The following is a 17,481-nucleotide window of genomic DNA, read 5'->3' as shown; positions in this document are numbered from 1 at the left end:
CTGTGAATTTGACCCCATTCACATGCATTATATGACTGAGAGACTGCAACGGTTGGAGTTAAAAATCTTCATTTGTGTTCTACTGAAGAAACAAAGTCATCTATATCTTGAATGCCCTGGGGGTAAGCAGATAAATGTAACATTTTCATTTTTGGGTGAACTATCCCTTTAAGACTTGCATATTAAATTATTTTCTGGTGTATTTAACCTGGAATATCTTCTCTTTAGCATGCAAGTCTTTTTTTGATTAACAGCTTGTTGAATGTGTATGTATGGACTTTGTTCACGTGTGTGTGTGGCTTTTTTCAAATAAAGACCGTTGACGTCAAACTCACCCTACACAAATTTTATTTTGAAAAGATAAATACATTCAGGTATACCGTGACAGACTGGATACAGTTGTGTGCCTTCAACGCTGATATTAAAACACATTACTATTATGTTACTATGCGAAGAAAACCATAATGCCACCAGATTTCACATTTACACGTCAACTTTTACGTGACAAAACTGTACTTGTACTTTAAATATACTCTTTTACACTTTTATATCCAAACGTTTACAGTAGTCTGCTGAGACTTTTGGAGCTGTATTCCTGTCTGTCTGCATATCTTTGCAATCGTAAAACCGAAAACGTAAATTTCCATTTGCAGCCCAAAAGTACAATAGCTCACAATCTAGACTATTTACATCTAGCCAAAATAAAATCTCTTAAATAACAGTAGTCACACAAAACTAAACATAGAATTCAGTCTCAGAGGTACAATAAAAGGACCGAACGTGTTCGCCACTGTAAACTTAAAACAACAAAGTGTGTTTGGAATGGGATCTCACTATATTTCACTTTAAATACAAACATTTAAATGTCTTTAAATCCCTACGCCAGAGTTTGCACGTCCATTACTCTTGATAAAAAGTCACGTTGTGCATTTGAAACGGGTTTGTCGTACAGTAAAAATCTGCAAGCTACAAAATGTCAAGGCTGATTGGTTGGATTAAACCATGTTCCTCTAACCAGTGCTGACTGGTAACTGGTGGATCTAACTTTGCGTGCGACAGGAACATGCTTAATTTAAAGGGACAAATTCTCAAATCACAATCTATGCGATATGCGAGTGTGCATCTCTAGCACGTATTTATGGACAAGGCATTTCTTCCTACAGTCTATCCCATAATTCCTGCTATCTAGCAAGGACATATACAAGTGTGACATTGATGGAGGTGTCTCGGCTGTAAGACGTGAATCTTAATGAAGATATCGAATGTGGGATGTGCTGGTGATGGTACTAAGGAAGCCTCATGCTAAGAATTGTGGGATTGAGAGCCATGAATGCGTGTGGGCATCTTGTCAACTTTGCTAAACTAAGAGTTTCACAGCTGCGCTCTAGAAAAATGCTGATGTACAGTCATGCCGGTGGTTGTGGATTGGTCTAAGAGGTATATTTTTATAGTTCGGTGGTGGTGGTGAGGGTGTATTGGCGGCTCAAATGGGATGTTTGTTGGTGTTTTCACACTGGCTCCAGACTATATACGTGTGCTAGCACAGGACGGATATGTGGCGTCTCCAGCTCCTGGTGTGTAGATGGGTGGCGCTCTAGCGCTTGGTCTGCAAAATCCAGTCGAACAGGCTTGGCACTGGCTGTCCTCTCTGCTCCAGGTCCTGGTGGAGCTGACAGAACTGAGCCACCGCGCTGAACAAGTCCCCAACACGCCAAGCCTTCTGACCTGCCAACTGCACCACTCTGTGGAACTGAGAAACAAACACACGCTGTTCAGTTCTTCATGCAGACGAGACGATTGCTGAGCCATGATCACTCTTACCAACAGTCATTCACATAGAACGCATTTTTGCATTCAATTTTCCTTTGTTTTTGTATGTAAACAGGCTAGATGGATGTGTTTGACTGTTGCATTCTTTTCCCCGAGTGTTCTTTTTAACAGCAAAAACAAGTTCTTGTATGAACCGGCCCTTATACCAACATTATTTTTTGTGAACTTTTTATTCACAAAATTTACATACCAGTTTTGTTATTCAACATGTGACAGTATCAAAAGTTTAGAAAGCATTCCAATAAGCTATTTATGTAAAACAGCTTATTCAGGACATGACTAAATAAAAAATAAATCTTATCATCCCTCTTAAAATGATTAACATCCGGATATACAGTGATAGGCCAGAACATGACCAGTCACAGGTGAAGCGAATATCGTTGATCATCTCCTATCAAGGTCACATATTGGTTGCCTTGCATTGCCTTGGTTGATACTAATGCTGCCTTCACGTGCTATCGGAAATTTCCTAATTCCCACTTTAGAAGTCGTGATTACGAGCTTGTTGCATTCAAGTGCTTTGTTGTCGGTGTGAACAGGAATCATGGTGGACACCAGGGGCCTCATTTATAAAACTTTGCGTAGGATTTGCGTCAGAAGTGGCGTACGGATGAAACATAGGACGTGCGTACGCACAGAAATATTCGGATTTATAAAACCGTGCGCACGCACATCCTACGCAGTTTTCCCTTAATAAATCACAATCAATTCTAAATGTAGCGCAGCTTTTGCGGCTTCGTGTCACGCCCTTAGTTGCCCATAAATAGTCCGCGAAACGCCCCCAAGTTAATATTCATCGATTGCGAAATCATGGCAAACACAGAGATGAAATCATGGCAAACACATTTGCCACATTTGAAATACAAAAAAACGTAACCTCACTCAATGTGAAGTAGAAGTTATCGTTGGCGAGGTGGAAAAGATGAGAAAAATGTTGTTTTGGAGGGCAGTGGGCATTACTAATGCCAAAAAGGCACTTGAGTGGCAAAAGGTTGCAGACGCAAATGCTGTAGCCTCACAACCTCGGACCGTGGCCGAAATAAAAAAGAAATGGTCGGACATCAAAAAAGCGTCTAGCGCTCCATCGCCAGAGTGTGTCCTCGTTTGCCAGCAAGTCTTCTTGCTGTCTGAAGATGCGTTCACTCCGACTCCTTCCATTTGCCACATCTTCTAAGAGTGCAAGATCAGCCATTGTGCGTCATTATTATGCATTGTGATGGGGCATTTTATTTCCATCCATTTAATTGCATCTGACAAGCTACAGATGTCGGTTATAATCTACGTGGAAATGGGAAATAGGCTATAGTTCAGTGCAAATGGAAAGTCTTGCAGCTTTCTGAATGGTTGAGACATACGTTATACGTTATTTTATCAAAAATAAAACAAACTAAAGGCATATGCATGAATACCATGATTCCGTAGCTGATGAAGAAATTTTTACTATGAAAACAACTTTCCCCAGTGGACAATGAATAGCCTACATCAATCTATCTATTTATCTATATATCTCCCTAATTATCTATCTATCTGTCTTCCTATTTGAATCTATATCTGCTCCGCCAGACGGACACATTGACGAAAATATCAGTTTTGCACATTATTTCGTTCTGTTTACCATATTATTTATGAGGATGAATTGCATGACATGCCAATATTATTGCAGAACATATTTCACTTTTCTTTTTGCAAATATGGGTTAATTTGCATTTCTGTTGTAATTTTCGTTTGATTTTGTTTGTTTTACACTGCAGATCAAACGGGTGTTCGTGTAGGCTGTTAATTGTAAGACTTGCTTTGTGAAGTCTTCATGTTATTTATGAGAGGCAGTATTGCCATTTTTTTTTACACAACGGTCTACAGTTTCACACACTTTCACATGTTTCTTCCATCTGCCGACGGTGTCGCCATTTCTCATTTCACCCGTTTTTGTGCGTACGCCTGGGTCAGAGCTTGCGTGAAGGACCGCACATTTTCCCGTCAAGTTTGCTTTTTATAAATACCAATTATTGCGTAGAGAGCGGCGTACGCCTTCTTTTGTGCGTACGCAACGTTTATAAATGAGGCCCCAGGTTATTCTTGCCTATTTATTGGGAAAATCTTATTAAAACCAACATCATTTGTAGTCTCCCATGCACCGACAACCATATAAACATTCCAGATAGTCCGCTTTCTGCTGATTCTGTAATTTCAGTCAAATGCAGGCTCTTTTCACTGCGTACCAAACATACAATACGCTTCATATGATTACTCTTACATGTAAATATGTACTAGCCTACATTAATGTCAAGACAAGACGACCTAGCTGTTTTGGGGGAAAAAACAAATAAAACCACACCTGCCACAGCAGTAGTTCTATGTTTAAAGTTTATGACACGTCCATCTCGGGAATTGGGGTATCAAAATTATTTCCAAACGTCCCAGTGGTAAACACGACATCAGAGGGCGTTCATGTGCAATTTTTACCTAGAAAACTCGTATTTACGATAATTCCGATAGCACTTGAAGGCAGCATAAGCAAACAATCAGTTCTCGTAATCAACGTGTTGCATGCAGGAATAAAGATCTGAGAGACTTTGACAAGGGCCAAATTGTTATGGTGGGCGACTGGATCAGAGTATCTCTGAAATGTCAAGGCATTTGTGTTTCCATCGGTCAGCAGTGTCCGAGGAGGGACAAACCACAAACGACAGGGTGTTGGGCGCCTAAGGCTCATCGATGTACAAGGGCAATGAAGGCTATCCTGTCTGGCCCGAGTCAAAAGAAGGTCTACTATGGCACAAGTCACACAAAGTTACGTAGCTGCAGACCAATCAGAGTGTCTATGATGACCCCGTCCAACGTTAAAAATGCCTAAAATGGGCATGTGATCGTCTGAACTGGACCTTAGAGCAGTTGAAGAAGTCTTCATTTCTTTTGCATAAAGTGGACAGCCGTGTGCGTGTGCACTTTTAGCTGGGGAAATGATGGCACCAGAATCACTGTGGGACGATGCCAAGGCAGTGGAGGGAGTGTGATGCTCTGGGAAGTGTCCTGTTGGGAAACCCTGGGATCGGCCATTCATGTGGACGTTAATCTGACTCGTGTCACCTACCTAAACATTCCAGGTATAGCCCTTCATAACACTGATGTTCCCTGGTTGAAGTGGCTCATTCAGCAGGATAATGCACCCTGCCACACTGCACATGTTGTTCAGGAATGATTTGAGGAACATCATGAAGAGTTCAAGGTGTTGCCCCGGCCTCCAAATCCCCCAGATCTCAATCCAATTGAGCATCAGCAGGACGTGCTGGACTAAAAAGTTTGATCCATGGTGGCTCCAACTCGCATCCTACAGGACTTGAAGGATCTGCAGCTAATGTCTTGGTGCCAGAGACCACAGAACACCGTCTTGTAGAGCCCGTGTCTCGGGGGATCGACGCTGTTTTGGTGGCACGTAGTGGACCATAATAGGTCATAATGTTTTGGCTCATCAGTGTATAAACGTATGAGCAAAACTATATATATGATAGTGGAATTATCCACAATTTATGCAAAAACAATTGGTTTCAAAAGTGCACCAATTATTTTATCCCATTTTTGTACTTAGGTTCCTAGAAATCTGTTCAAAACATTGGTTAATACATAATGATGACTGGTTTTATTTGATTAAATTATTGTAGATATGGGCTAGTATGAATGCTAAAAAATAGCACCAACTCTACTGGCTTCTACCCGTTCAAAATTCACATTTGAGATATGACTATGTCATTTGTGTTGTCAAACAAAATGTCTCCTCAAGTGATGTTAACCACGGACATTACTTTACTCACAAATTGAAAACAGCTATTCTATCAACCCATTCGAAATTCCAGAGGGTTGAGGAGCAGAGTCTGACCAGCCCCTGAAGCCTTGCTGAAGAGCACAATTATGATGGTTTGTGGCTCAAATGCTAGTGCACTCCACTGCCTCCATACACACTTCATCCTGTATTCTCTAAAAACAGTGTGTGAAACAGTATGCAATGCGCAGTGTTAAAATGCTTTGAAATGGTAATATGCAACATTGTAGTCACATAAACTGATTGCATTCAAGTTGCATGTTTTCATTGGTAACATGAGAATAATAACTCCTGAATGATCGTCACTGGCTGGCAGGATCTGAGAAAAGGTTTTATTTATAGAAAAATCCATCCAAGGCACTTCTTCCGGTTCAAAATTCAATCCATGCATGGCTTACTATAGAAACATTAAAAATAACTAAAAGGCTTTTTTGCTTTTTTGAACCCGGAAGAAGTGCCTTGGATCGATTTTTCTATAAATACAAGTTTGAAACCCAACCAAAGCGCACCTTCTGGGATTACTTAACAAACATCCTTCCAGTATGCAGCGCTTCAAGATGTTTCCATCGATCTGAAAATGTTTTATTTATTTTTATGTAAAAAAATTATATGATCAATAAGTTATGACAACATATGTTTTTACATTGCTTTAAAATAACATTTGCTCGTCAAAATAAGTATACTTTTTTAGTTATACAGGATAAAACTAATTTCTTTAAGTCAGTTTAATGTAATTTAAAGGCCCACTGAAATCAAAATAAAGTTTTTTAGCTGTTAGTATGATTATCTTAGCCTTAAGGTTATGAATAAGCTGGTGTGTTCCAAAACTTTGCATTTAGGAGATATAAGCATTCAAAACTTACAGTCTCTCACTTCCGTTAAAACGAATCACAGATTTTGATGACATCATCGCAGACTTCACCTTCTAATCAAATCTTCTGTCCAATCAAATGGTCTCTAGAATCTGAAGTCCCGCCCTCTGCATTATAAATAGACCCTGAACTGCGTCTGAAAACGGTCAGTTGTTCACGCACTTACTATTTTCTACATGGTGAAAGGCACATAGCGCACTATACATGCGATAGGAAACGATTCAGACGGTGTAAATATGCTTTCAATTGAGGCGAATGAAGTCTGGTTTCATGATAGTTTCACGCCCACCACAACAGCGCACACACATAGTCTAGACCAGAGCCATTGACTAGAGACGCGAGAGCGAGCGGATCATTTGCGCGAGTAGGCGCAGACAACAAAACATATTGGACCCATTTAAATGCTGCACAGAATGCTGTATTTCAAAGAGATATGGAGGAGATTATGATGATAAACGGCTAGATTTGGCTTTAAAAAAACAGAAAGGCTCTAGTTAAACTGTGGTAATAACGAAACGCTATTGGCTGTTTCAAAAAGGGGAGGAGCTGCTAACAGCTGCAGCCGTTTCAGGGGAAATTACGTCAACACATTGAATAATGCTGCGCGTTCCAAGGCACTTCAGTGGGCCTTTAAGTTGAAATGACATAAACATCCAAGTTGATTAAATTCAACATTAAAGGGGTGGTTCCGTGTTTTTTTTCTAGGCTTGGTTGTGTTTATGGGCGCAGTCTAACATGTCTTAATACTTCTTTTTTTTAAAAACGCCATATTTTTCTTATATTTTACCTTTATTCCACACCGCTGTCTCCACTGTCCTTTGAACGGTTCGTTTGCTTCCTGCTTCTATGAAGCCCATCCCTCCGAAAAACGCAATGGTCTTAGATTGGTTAGATGGCCAAATGTAGTTTGTAGTTCTGCAACAGCTCTCTCTCTTTCGTAATGACTGCGGCGTGGCCTCGCACACTTTGCTGCATGTTCGCGGGGCAGTGTTTATGTTAATAGCAAGGGTTTATGATGTCACCAACCCGGGAAGAAGCTTGTTGTAGTCCAAACCGGCCGTTTTTGTAGGCAATAAACTGCCATAACTTTAAAAGACAATATCTCCGTTTGCATTGAACTTTCAGCGCTGTAACTTTGCAGATACTGTTTATGCTCAAGCAGCAACATTACACACTAACTAAAGTTAAAAAAGTGAAATCGCATGCAACCACCCCTTTAAATGTTGAATTATTGCCAGGAATGGGAAATGGACCGCATTTATACGGCGCTTTCAACAGACCCATGGCCACCAAAGTGCTTTACATATTCCCTCACATTCACCCATTCATACACCGACGGTGGTGTCAGCCATGAAAGGCTCCATCCAGCTCGTCTGGAGCAGCTGGGGTTGGTGTCACCTGTCCATGAGGAACCGGGGATAGAACCACCAACCTTGCGGTTAATAGACAACCTACATGAACCACTGAGCCACTGCCGCCCTTATTGCCAGGAACTATAGAGAAACACACTCTCCCATGTCTGGGTTGAATAACTATAAAATGAACTTGAACTAATGGCCCAGATAAAATCTGCTTTTTGAAATGTATGTTTTACCTCACCTTAGCGAGATTGTGCTCCTGAGTCTTTCTGAAGTAGAGTGCCGGCACGCCGAGCTCAGACGCAGCGATCCACTGAAGCGCTGCTCTTAGTTCTCCATCCACACACTCGGGCGCCAAGTCAAAGTTCAGCACCAGAAGCTCCCTCTGACAGCTGCTGCCAGCTGTGGACAAACCCGATGTGACTTCTGCCAGACAAAATGAGACCAGTCCAGTTACTTTAAAACACTTCTGTGCACGCTCCTCTGAATGAGATATCTACAGATCTAATGTTTAGGTTTGGTTTATAGTTTGAATTTTAACAACTCTGCGTATTGATTCCTAATTTCAAGAAAGAAAAAAACCCCCCATAGATATCATTCACATTTATTCTAAGTCTTACTGCAAAACATTTAATTGTAGCTGAATACCATGAACAAAAATCATCAGGCTAAAGAACACTCACACATGGAACTTTTGCCTATGGTTTAAAAATACCATAGCAAAAACAACTAGCCTAACTAATATACATTTCAAGCATTATTAAAGTCGAGTATAATAAAAAAAAAAGAACAAATAAACAAATGAGAAATCGCACAAATCAATACAACAGAACAAAGATATGATTTAAATAAACAGTGTTGTAAGATTTTCAGGTACAGAAAGTGTAATCAATTGTAAAATTTACATTTATGCATTTTGGCAGAAAAAAAAAATTAACAACAGCACTTTATAAATAATAATGTACATTACAAATGTAGTTCCAAAAAGTTATTCAGTCAGGAACAGCGAGCAAATTTTCTCTTTGTCTTTTGCTGTTTGATTAACGTGATTATAGAGACGGCAGCATGAATATTAGGCTGCTGTTACTTTAAGAGATTTTCTTTGTCAACTGTTTACGTTTACTTAAGACATAACCGATTGTGTTTGCTAGGATATTTTGACATATTTTTTGGTGTATTTGTGCAAAAAGATGTAGAAGATACCTCAGTTCAGTATCACACACTATACAGTATGACAGGTGGCTTTCTGTGCCCATGTTTTGGATGTGTGCGCAGCACAGAAAACAGCAAGCGAGTCGTCTTGCGCTTGAATGGTTTAAATCACATTAACACCTAAACTGTCACCCACTAGCGGGACGCTTGGTGCTCTTTTTTATCGCCTTTTTCATCACACATTTCTCAAAAACCATTTTGAAATTGGACATTGTATTACTGTACCACCGTATTATAGGTAGTTGCCAAGGTGTTGCTAAGGTGTTTTGAGTGGTTGCTAGGTGGTATGATTTTCAGGTCTCTGGATAAGGCTTGGGTTCCTCAGTATTCATCAACAGATGGTGCAGTTACCATCATACTTAAATCATAGTTACTGGAAATCTGTTAAAGTCACCATGAAATCAAAACGGACAATCCTTAATAATAACCCAGCGACATCTCTTCTTTGATGATGTGTTTAAAGACGTGAGGGCGGGGAAACCTGTCACTCACATGAGATCCACCAATAGCAAACCACAATGATTAAATCGATCCTGGACAAAATCAAGCCCCGCCCTATTTTGTCTTGTTCTAGAAGTTGCTTCACTTTGATATACGTCACAATAGGAAAGAAAAGACTATCGCAACTTCCATTTCATGCCGACTTTAAAATGCAGGTTGATAAGTTGCTACATAACTAAAGTTGTATTTATTTTATTTCATTATTTCTTATTAAAAAAATCTTTGGAAGATATCACCATAGCAAAAGTACATTTCCTACTTAAGATCATTTTTCATCTCTGTTTTTTGTGTTTATTTAAAAGAAGACAAATCAGATATTATTTTAATTTTATATCTGTTATTTAACAGTTGAGATGAAGAAACGAGCCGTGGTTTAAATCCCAGTTGTGCAGGTGGGGCATGTTGTCACAATGAGCCCCTATTAGAACTATGATATATTCTATACTTTTATTGAGAAACCATGAGAAAAAGCTGAATAAAGACTGAGAGTCAATGTTCAGAAATGATTAATAATTTTTTTGGGGACTATGCATGGGGCATGTTGTCACATTTCACTTCCATTCTTTCGGGGTAAATCAAGAAAAAAGTACACACTGTATTAATGAAACAAAACCACATAATTGTAAAATCAATGTGGAAAAAAGTAGCTTTACACAAAACTGAGAAAGTCAAAAAGCGTTAGGTTGTGCCCCGCTCTCCCCTACTTAAAAACAGTACCAATACTGGCCTCAACGGTTTCAAAAGTCATGTTTTTGTACGACTGTGTGTAATTTATGTAGGTCTTGAAAGGTCTTTTGCAAGACATGCATTGATAATCGTTCATCTTGTTCATGATATGATGCATTACGCACTGCTGTAATTTATATACAAATGCCCAGCATTGTTTTGGATGCTTGGATACTAAGGTTTTTAAAAAAAAATCTTTTTAAAAAAAAATGTTTTATTAAAAATGTGTGAATGCTATGCGACCTATAGGACTAAATGAATTTTTTTTTTGATCCAGACAAAAATAACCAAGAGAAAGTGTGAACACCCTTAAATTCACATAAAAAAAGTCAAAATCCAACATTCATAGGCGCACAACCCAATGTGAGTCGAGACCCGTGCTTTAAGAGTCTCTGTTCTGCAGGAATGAGGATCAGCGTGAATGATAAAGAGCTCATGGGAAATAAAGAGAGAGGGGGCTTAAATATTCAGGCAACCCACCGCCTCACCGCTAAACCCTACCGGAAAGATGGGCCAATCTATTCTCCCTCCCACTTTTTTTTTTAGTTATATTCAAATGTAACTTTTTTTTAGTTTTTATCTTATTTCTTAAAAAGCAATTCAAGCTGTTCTTTCTTTGCCTCAGTAATATTAATTTCAGCATGACATCTCTATCCTCCTCCTCAGTGCTCCAAAAACGTAAAGATCTGTTCCAAAATTAATCTGTCTTCTCTGTTTTCTTGCTCTATCACACATCTTCCCATTTTAACACCCTCTCCTCATCCCTCTCTCTCCTCATCCCTCCTTCTCTCTCTCTCTCTCTCTCTCTCTCTCTCTCTCTCTCTCTCTCTCTCTCTCTCTCTCTCTCTCTCTCTCTCTCTCTCTCTCAGCAGGATGATGCTTTGCCTGTCAGCTCATGTGTCTGTGTGCCTGAACGTCTCTTTTGTTCTCCTGCATGTGAATGAGTCATTTGTGAGGCGTGAGTTTGTGCTGGCAATACAAGTCTCTTTATCTTTCTCTCTCTCTCACACTCACTCACTCACTCATTCAAGAACGTCTGTCCATCTGCCAAAGGCTAGAAGCACAGAGCGATGCGGGGCAGAGGGCAGGCAATGCTGCTGCAGTAAGACTGACTGTATGCTAATTCATACTGTAACTGTAGAAGAAGTCAAAGATTAAAGGTCAATGAAAAGAACAGCACAGAGAAACAAACATAAAGGTCACGAGTAGATTCGTAGTAACCACAGTAGGGATGAATATACAGTGCCAAATTTTTGTTGCTTGCGGTTTTAAAAATTATAACGAGAGAAGACTATTTTAAGATGTGTATATGTGTGGTAGGTTTGATTTCTGGCGCTTGGAAAATCAAACTAAGATCATGTAAAATGAGTCCAGTGCTTTGCTATTGCCAAATCCTGAGCACTTAAATATGGAGGACTACAAAAATAAAGAAATAATAGGAAAATAAAGAATGAATAACAAATATAAGTTTAAATATACTTTTCCCCTTAATTTATTATATTCTGTATTAATTTTTAAATGTATATTAATTTTTTAATTTGATTATTTATTCATCAATTTATTTATTCCCACATGTATTTATTTCCAGATTTATGCATTTATTTATTTAGACTTTTCCGTGTAAATTACGGAGGCGGTCCATTGCGTAGCTCCAGTGCATCATTGGTTGAGAGCTCACGTAGAAGCGTCAGATCTAAGGGTCGGAGACCACATTCCTACTAAAGTGGAGCAAAAAAGGATCGGAGTCCTCTTTCAGGTACAGGGACAGTGTGAACGTGAAGAGAACTGAGTCCTTTTTCACTTGGTTCACCTCTTGGTCCACTTAAAGGAGTCTGAGTACGGTTCTTTTAAAGTAGCCTGGCTCCGCCCTCCTATGTACTTCCGCTCAATTTTCATTTTCCTTCAGGTCTCCGTCTGGGACTGCGGTATATTCTTAGGTTTTCTCCGAACAGATTTTTACCGTTCCAATCAGCAAACAGAGGGAGTGTCTGAGAACGATGACGTTGATGTTGTGCGCTAGTTTGAGTTGTAGTTCAGTAATGGCGGCAGAGAAAGATGCGACCGAAGCCGTTCGATCTGTTGTGGCACCGCTGCCGAATATCCAGAAGTTAAAGCCGGAGCAAGAACAATCTTTGCTGAGTTTTGTTGGTGGCAATGATGTTGTGGCCCTCCTCCCTGCAAGGTTCGGGAAAAGTTTGATTTTACAGCTCGTTCCATTAGTGGTGAAGGAGTTGCTGAATCCGTGCATCATTCGTTCAGTCGATTTTTGATTTAATATTGAAAGTTGAAAAATGAGAACATGAGAAAACAGCTCGTTTTTCATTTTTTCGTTTTTCGTTCAGAGGTAGAAAAATGAATAAACAGTTTGAATATTCGATTTCTACACGTGGGCGGGAATTATACGCCCCTTTCTGCTGATTGGTCAGCCGAAGATCAAACTATTTCGTCATCGGTTCTTCCTCAGTTCCGCTCAGCAGAATAAAAGTCCTGCGCTTCTGCAGCTGTACGGATTCTTAACGCGTTTATTGCAACTACATTTCATATTTTTCTCATCAAACAACCAGACTAACGAATGGCTCGACACAACCCGTCCTGGGGCAGAGCCTAGGCAGGGCTTTCTTCTGTGTAGATCAGCGGTTTTAGTCCAGGAAAGTGCAAGGGGTCCGCGAAATAATTTGCTATATCCTACTATATTTTCCGTACTGTAAAGTCACGTTTTTTTATCATGAAACATGCCGTGATTTATTCCAAAGTGACTTATATAATGCATTTAACGTCAAATAATCGAAATGTTGACTTTTTAAAGTAGGCACGTCCAGTATTCGCTGTAGCCTATTTTAGTTCATGTTGTGCGTCAGATGATGTTGAGACCGAGATGCGCTAAAGCAGTGCATCCTGTTTTCTTTATTTTACATAGGCATGACATTTTGTAGTAATTTTAAATGTATAATTCCCGCCCACGTGTATAAATCGAATATTCAAACTGTTTATTCATTTTTCTACCTCTGAACGAAAAACGAAAAATCAAGATGAAATCTCGTTTTTTCGTTTTTCTGAAAAAAAAACCACCCCGAAAAAATGAAAAAAGAGCTGTTTTCTCATTTTTCAACTTTCAATATTAAATCAAAAATCGACTGAACGAATGATACACAGATTTTGCTGAAGCCCTTTTCGGGCGGCAATTGTTTCTCGTGGGGTTGGAAGGTATTGTCATCATTTACAGGGGCTAGTCAGTGATTTTATTGCCGTCCGTCTCCCACTACCCCCGTAAAAATCCCCGGCCGAATTACCTACTGTTTTAGACAAACACCAAGGTCGTGTGGTCATTTAATTGCCGTCTGAATCCACATCTCTGAGTTTTCAAGAATATATCACTTAAAAATTGACTGTTTATATCCTTTTTGACCCCTGCAGAGCACCGTACGGTTGCACTTCGCTGTAATTTGGATGCATGTCCAGACTTGTATTTCTTTAAATGCTGGCAAGTATTTACAAGAGCAATATATTTCATCACCGCTCAAAAAATAAAAAGAAGAAAAGCATGTAAAGATTTGAATTGGGCCGTTATTTACGACAGCATTTATTCTTATCATACCAAGCATATGACATTTTATTTACAGCATACACTCATGTTACGGACCACGTGAGCTGCGCGTTCCCGATCACTAAACTCTCCCCTCCACCGTGAATAAATCACAATCCGAATGCAGTTTTAGGTTTTATCAATGTTTTAATCCGTCTCTTTTGTCCACTTTCGAACACTTCTGTCCTGATTTCTTCGCCTCCCATAGTGTTTACGCATTAGGTCCGTAGGAGGAGAGTAGACAGTCTTTTGCAGCTGTTTGAACACCTTTGACCACATGAGCGTTTACACTACGGAAGCAATCCAGTTGAATGCATTTTCAACTACCTCTGAAAGTGGACAAGCTCAAAATGTTTTAGACCCCGTTTACACCTGTATTTACCGTCGTCCACTTGTGATTCGATCAACCAAAACGCATCTTAAAGGGTTAGCTCACCCAAAAATGGAAGTATTGTAATTTATTCCTCACCCTCATGCTGTTCCACACCCGTAAGACCTTTGTTCATCTTCGGAACACAAATTAAGATATTTGTGTTTAAATCCGAAGGCTCAGTGAGACCTCCATAGCCAGCAATGACATTTCCGCGCTCAAGATCCATTAATGTACTAAAAACATATTTAAATCAGTTCATGTGATTCATATTATAAAGTGACGAGAATGTTTTTCGTGCACCAAAAAAAACGAAATAAAGACTTTCAATAGTTAAAAAATAATCGCTGATTTCAAAACACTGCTTCAAGAAGTTTCTGAGCATATCAAATCACTGGCTCGGAGCGCCAAAGTCACGTGATTTCAGCAGGATTTGGCATTATTTAATTATTTTTGCCGCACCAAAAATATTCTCGTCGCTTTCTAATATTAATATTGAACCACTGTACTCACATGAACTGATTTAAATATGTTTTAGTACATTAAGGGATCTTGAGAGAGGAAATGTCATTGCTGGCAGGCCTCACTGAGCCATCGGATTTCAACACAAATATCTTAATTTGTGTTCTGAAGATGAACGGAGGTCTTACGGGTGTGGAACAGCATGAGGGTGAGGAATAAATTACATTATTTTTGGTGAACTAACCCTTTAATAGGTGAAAACAGGGCGAAAGTGATCGAGATTCGAGTTTGATACAAGATGTGACAGATCAGCTGAAGAGTTGTAAGTTATTTTCACTTATTCACATTATTCAAATCAAATTATTCTGTAGCGACCACGGTTTTCCAGAAACAGAATCCAGCTACTTATGCGATCATTGCTCACGGCATCGTCCACAAGACCAGAACCATCAACGTCGTCAGATTCTAGATTGATGACACCCTGTGGACGGTAGATTTGTAGACTAATGCCTGTGTATATTTTGTAATCACAGAGAGAAAATCCTGACTCTGCAATAACTGATATGATCTGGGTTGCATTTCCCACCCAACTAATGGCTTCTATGCAGAATGAAACAATCCAGGGCTGCGTTTCCCAAAAGCATCGTAAGCCAAAGTAGATTGAAGAGACCTTTAATGCAATTTGTTACAATCTACTTATGCTCATGATGGTTTATGCTCAGTCCACCGTTTACATTTTTTTAATTAAATGTAAATTCATGTCCCAGTTAAACTTAATGTTGTCACATTTTAAACAATATATTTTATTTGTGTATTGATGTTCAGCTGTTCTTTTTAATAGTCAACTAGATAACTACTAATAACTACTAATAATAGTTAACAAGTAATAGTTACCTCTTTCACTTCCAGACGAAAATTTCCGGCTTTCCGTGTTTTCACTGTTATACGGTAGGGGGCGCTATTACACATCTTCTGAAAGAGTACTGAGTTAATTTCACTCATCATAAACCCCCACAGTCATCATGTTTTCAAGCTATTTCAAGTTTGATTTTGGCGTGAAATAAAGCGGTGATATCAGTGGCTGAGTTCTTTACTTTTTAACTAGTCTCCCCATAAATGCCATCATTTTGAGAGGCGGGATTTATCGCATGAACCAATCATAACCGATCATATCTATTCATAGAGTGATGGAAGCATTGCCTCCTCTCATGTGACGTTTCCCCATTTATTCTCAATTACCCTCCCCTAAACCGCATCGCACACTTTAGGGGGTCTGTAAATTGTCAATGGGCGTCCCGCTGTAACTTCATCTGCTGGTGTCGCTGTTGGACAGTGTTACTTTAGAAAAACGAGTGACATACACTTCGTAATATCACATTTTGTAGGGCTGGACGAAACCAAAATTCAGAACCTCTAACCGATGTAATTTTCCCATGTCGGTTATTTTGGTTTTAGTCATGTGAACCCGCCCCGTCAGTCACATCAAGGGCAGTTTGCAGGCACACGGAAAGATTCAGGAGCAGTTATCTTTATTTATACAATCTGGATCAGACCTGGGCATTGTACGGCCCGCGCGCCACATCCGGCCCTCTGGCTTCCTGGCCTGCGTGAGATAATTCAGGGTTCGACAATAAGAACATTATGGCCCCTGGCCAGCGTGAACGCCGCTCGGGACGGAGCTGACCGATTGGACCAGTGCTGCATTGTAGGTGTGTGATATACTGTCTGACATTACCGTATGTCCCTCACTTTACAAAAGCCAAACAGAAACACACCTATAGAGAGCACACACACGCTTATTTATTAGAGTGCATGCTTTCACTGCGTGATTTTGTCTATTAAAATGCATTTAGAATACCCTCAAAATTCAAGATAAGGGGCAAAAATGCCTGTATGTTTTTTATATTTATATAATTTAATATAGTTAACCAATATCACACAAATAGTGCAGTTTTTCTCCAAATATCAGTATGATTACCAATGATATTCATTTTATACAACAGTTCAATAAACAAGAAGAAATTATTAAGATACTTACTTTTACTTTTTAGACACCATATTGCCTGTTTTTGCTCTATTTCGACAAACAAACGTGGTTCCAAACAAAGATTACAGCACTGTTTTGCGTCTTCGAGCAACACGCGATGGTGAAAGATGCCGATCTCAATGACCCAATTATTAAGGCTGTCAAATGCTTTCGTTCCTGAATGAATCAGCGTTTGAATGACTCACTCATTAACAGTGACATGCTGCCACCTACTGGCAGTTTTAATTTCACATTTAAAGTATCTTTTCATTTTAAATAGCTTCAAATATCAATATTCAACATTTTATGTTTAAAACATCAAAACACAGAGCCAATAGAAAAAATTGCAGCGGCGGTGACGTCACATCCGCAGACAGCGCGGGAAAAAACGACCCGCCAGAAAATAGGAAAAATAGGATACAGGCTTATAGGTGCACCCACTGTGAGCGGACAAGGTGTCAGTATGCTCATCAGGAGATGTTTGAGTCATAAATGGTCAAATAAAAAGGCTATTGTTACGTTTATTTTTGGGAAAAAGTTGCATATATTAATCTAATCGCTGCGCAATAGAAAGCATCCTGACCAACTGTGTGGCAGTGTGGTATGGGAGCTGCTCTGTTGCGGAGCGCAAGGCACTGCAGCGGGTGGTGAAAACTGCCCAGCGCATCACAGGGACTCCACTGCCTGCCATCGAACACATCCAGAGGAAATGCTGTCTGCATCG

At 39.6% G+C, this 17,481-nt stretch overlaps 1 protein-coding gene across 5 annotated transcripts in view; it reads right to left on the bottom strand.

The window, feature by feature from the left end:
• Positions 1 to 326: 326 nt before the first annotated feature.
• sphkap (SPHK1 interactor, AKAP domain containing) overlaps positions 327 to 17,481 on the bottom strand; it is a 259,654-nt gene continuing 242,499 nt past the window's right edge. For all 5 annotated transcript variants that reach the window (XM_079825691.1, XM_079825693.1, XM_079825692.1 and 2 more), the window contains 2 exons: positions 8,119 to 8,303; positions 327 to 1,750 (listed from right to left, as the gene is read on the bottom strand). In XM_079825691.1, coding sequence (XP_079681817.1) covers positions 1,595 to 1,750; positions 8,119 to 8,303 — 341 coding nt within the window. In that variant the 3' untranslated portion in view covers positions 327 to 1,594. The remainder of the gene's footprint in view (positions 1,751 to 8,118; positions 8,304 to 17,481) is intronic.

Source organism: Gobio gobio (assembly GCF_949357685.1).
Source record: "Gobio gobio genome assembly, chromosome: 9".
Taxonomy (NCBI): domain Eukaryota; kingdom Metazoa; phylum Chordata; class Actinopteri; order Cypriniformes; family Gobionidae; genus Gobio; species Gobio gobio.
Note: the sequence above shows the minus strand (reverse complement) of the source record. Positions and strands in the feature narration are given on the sequence as shown.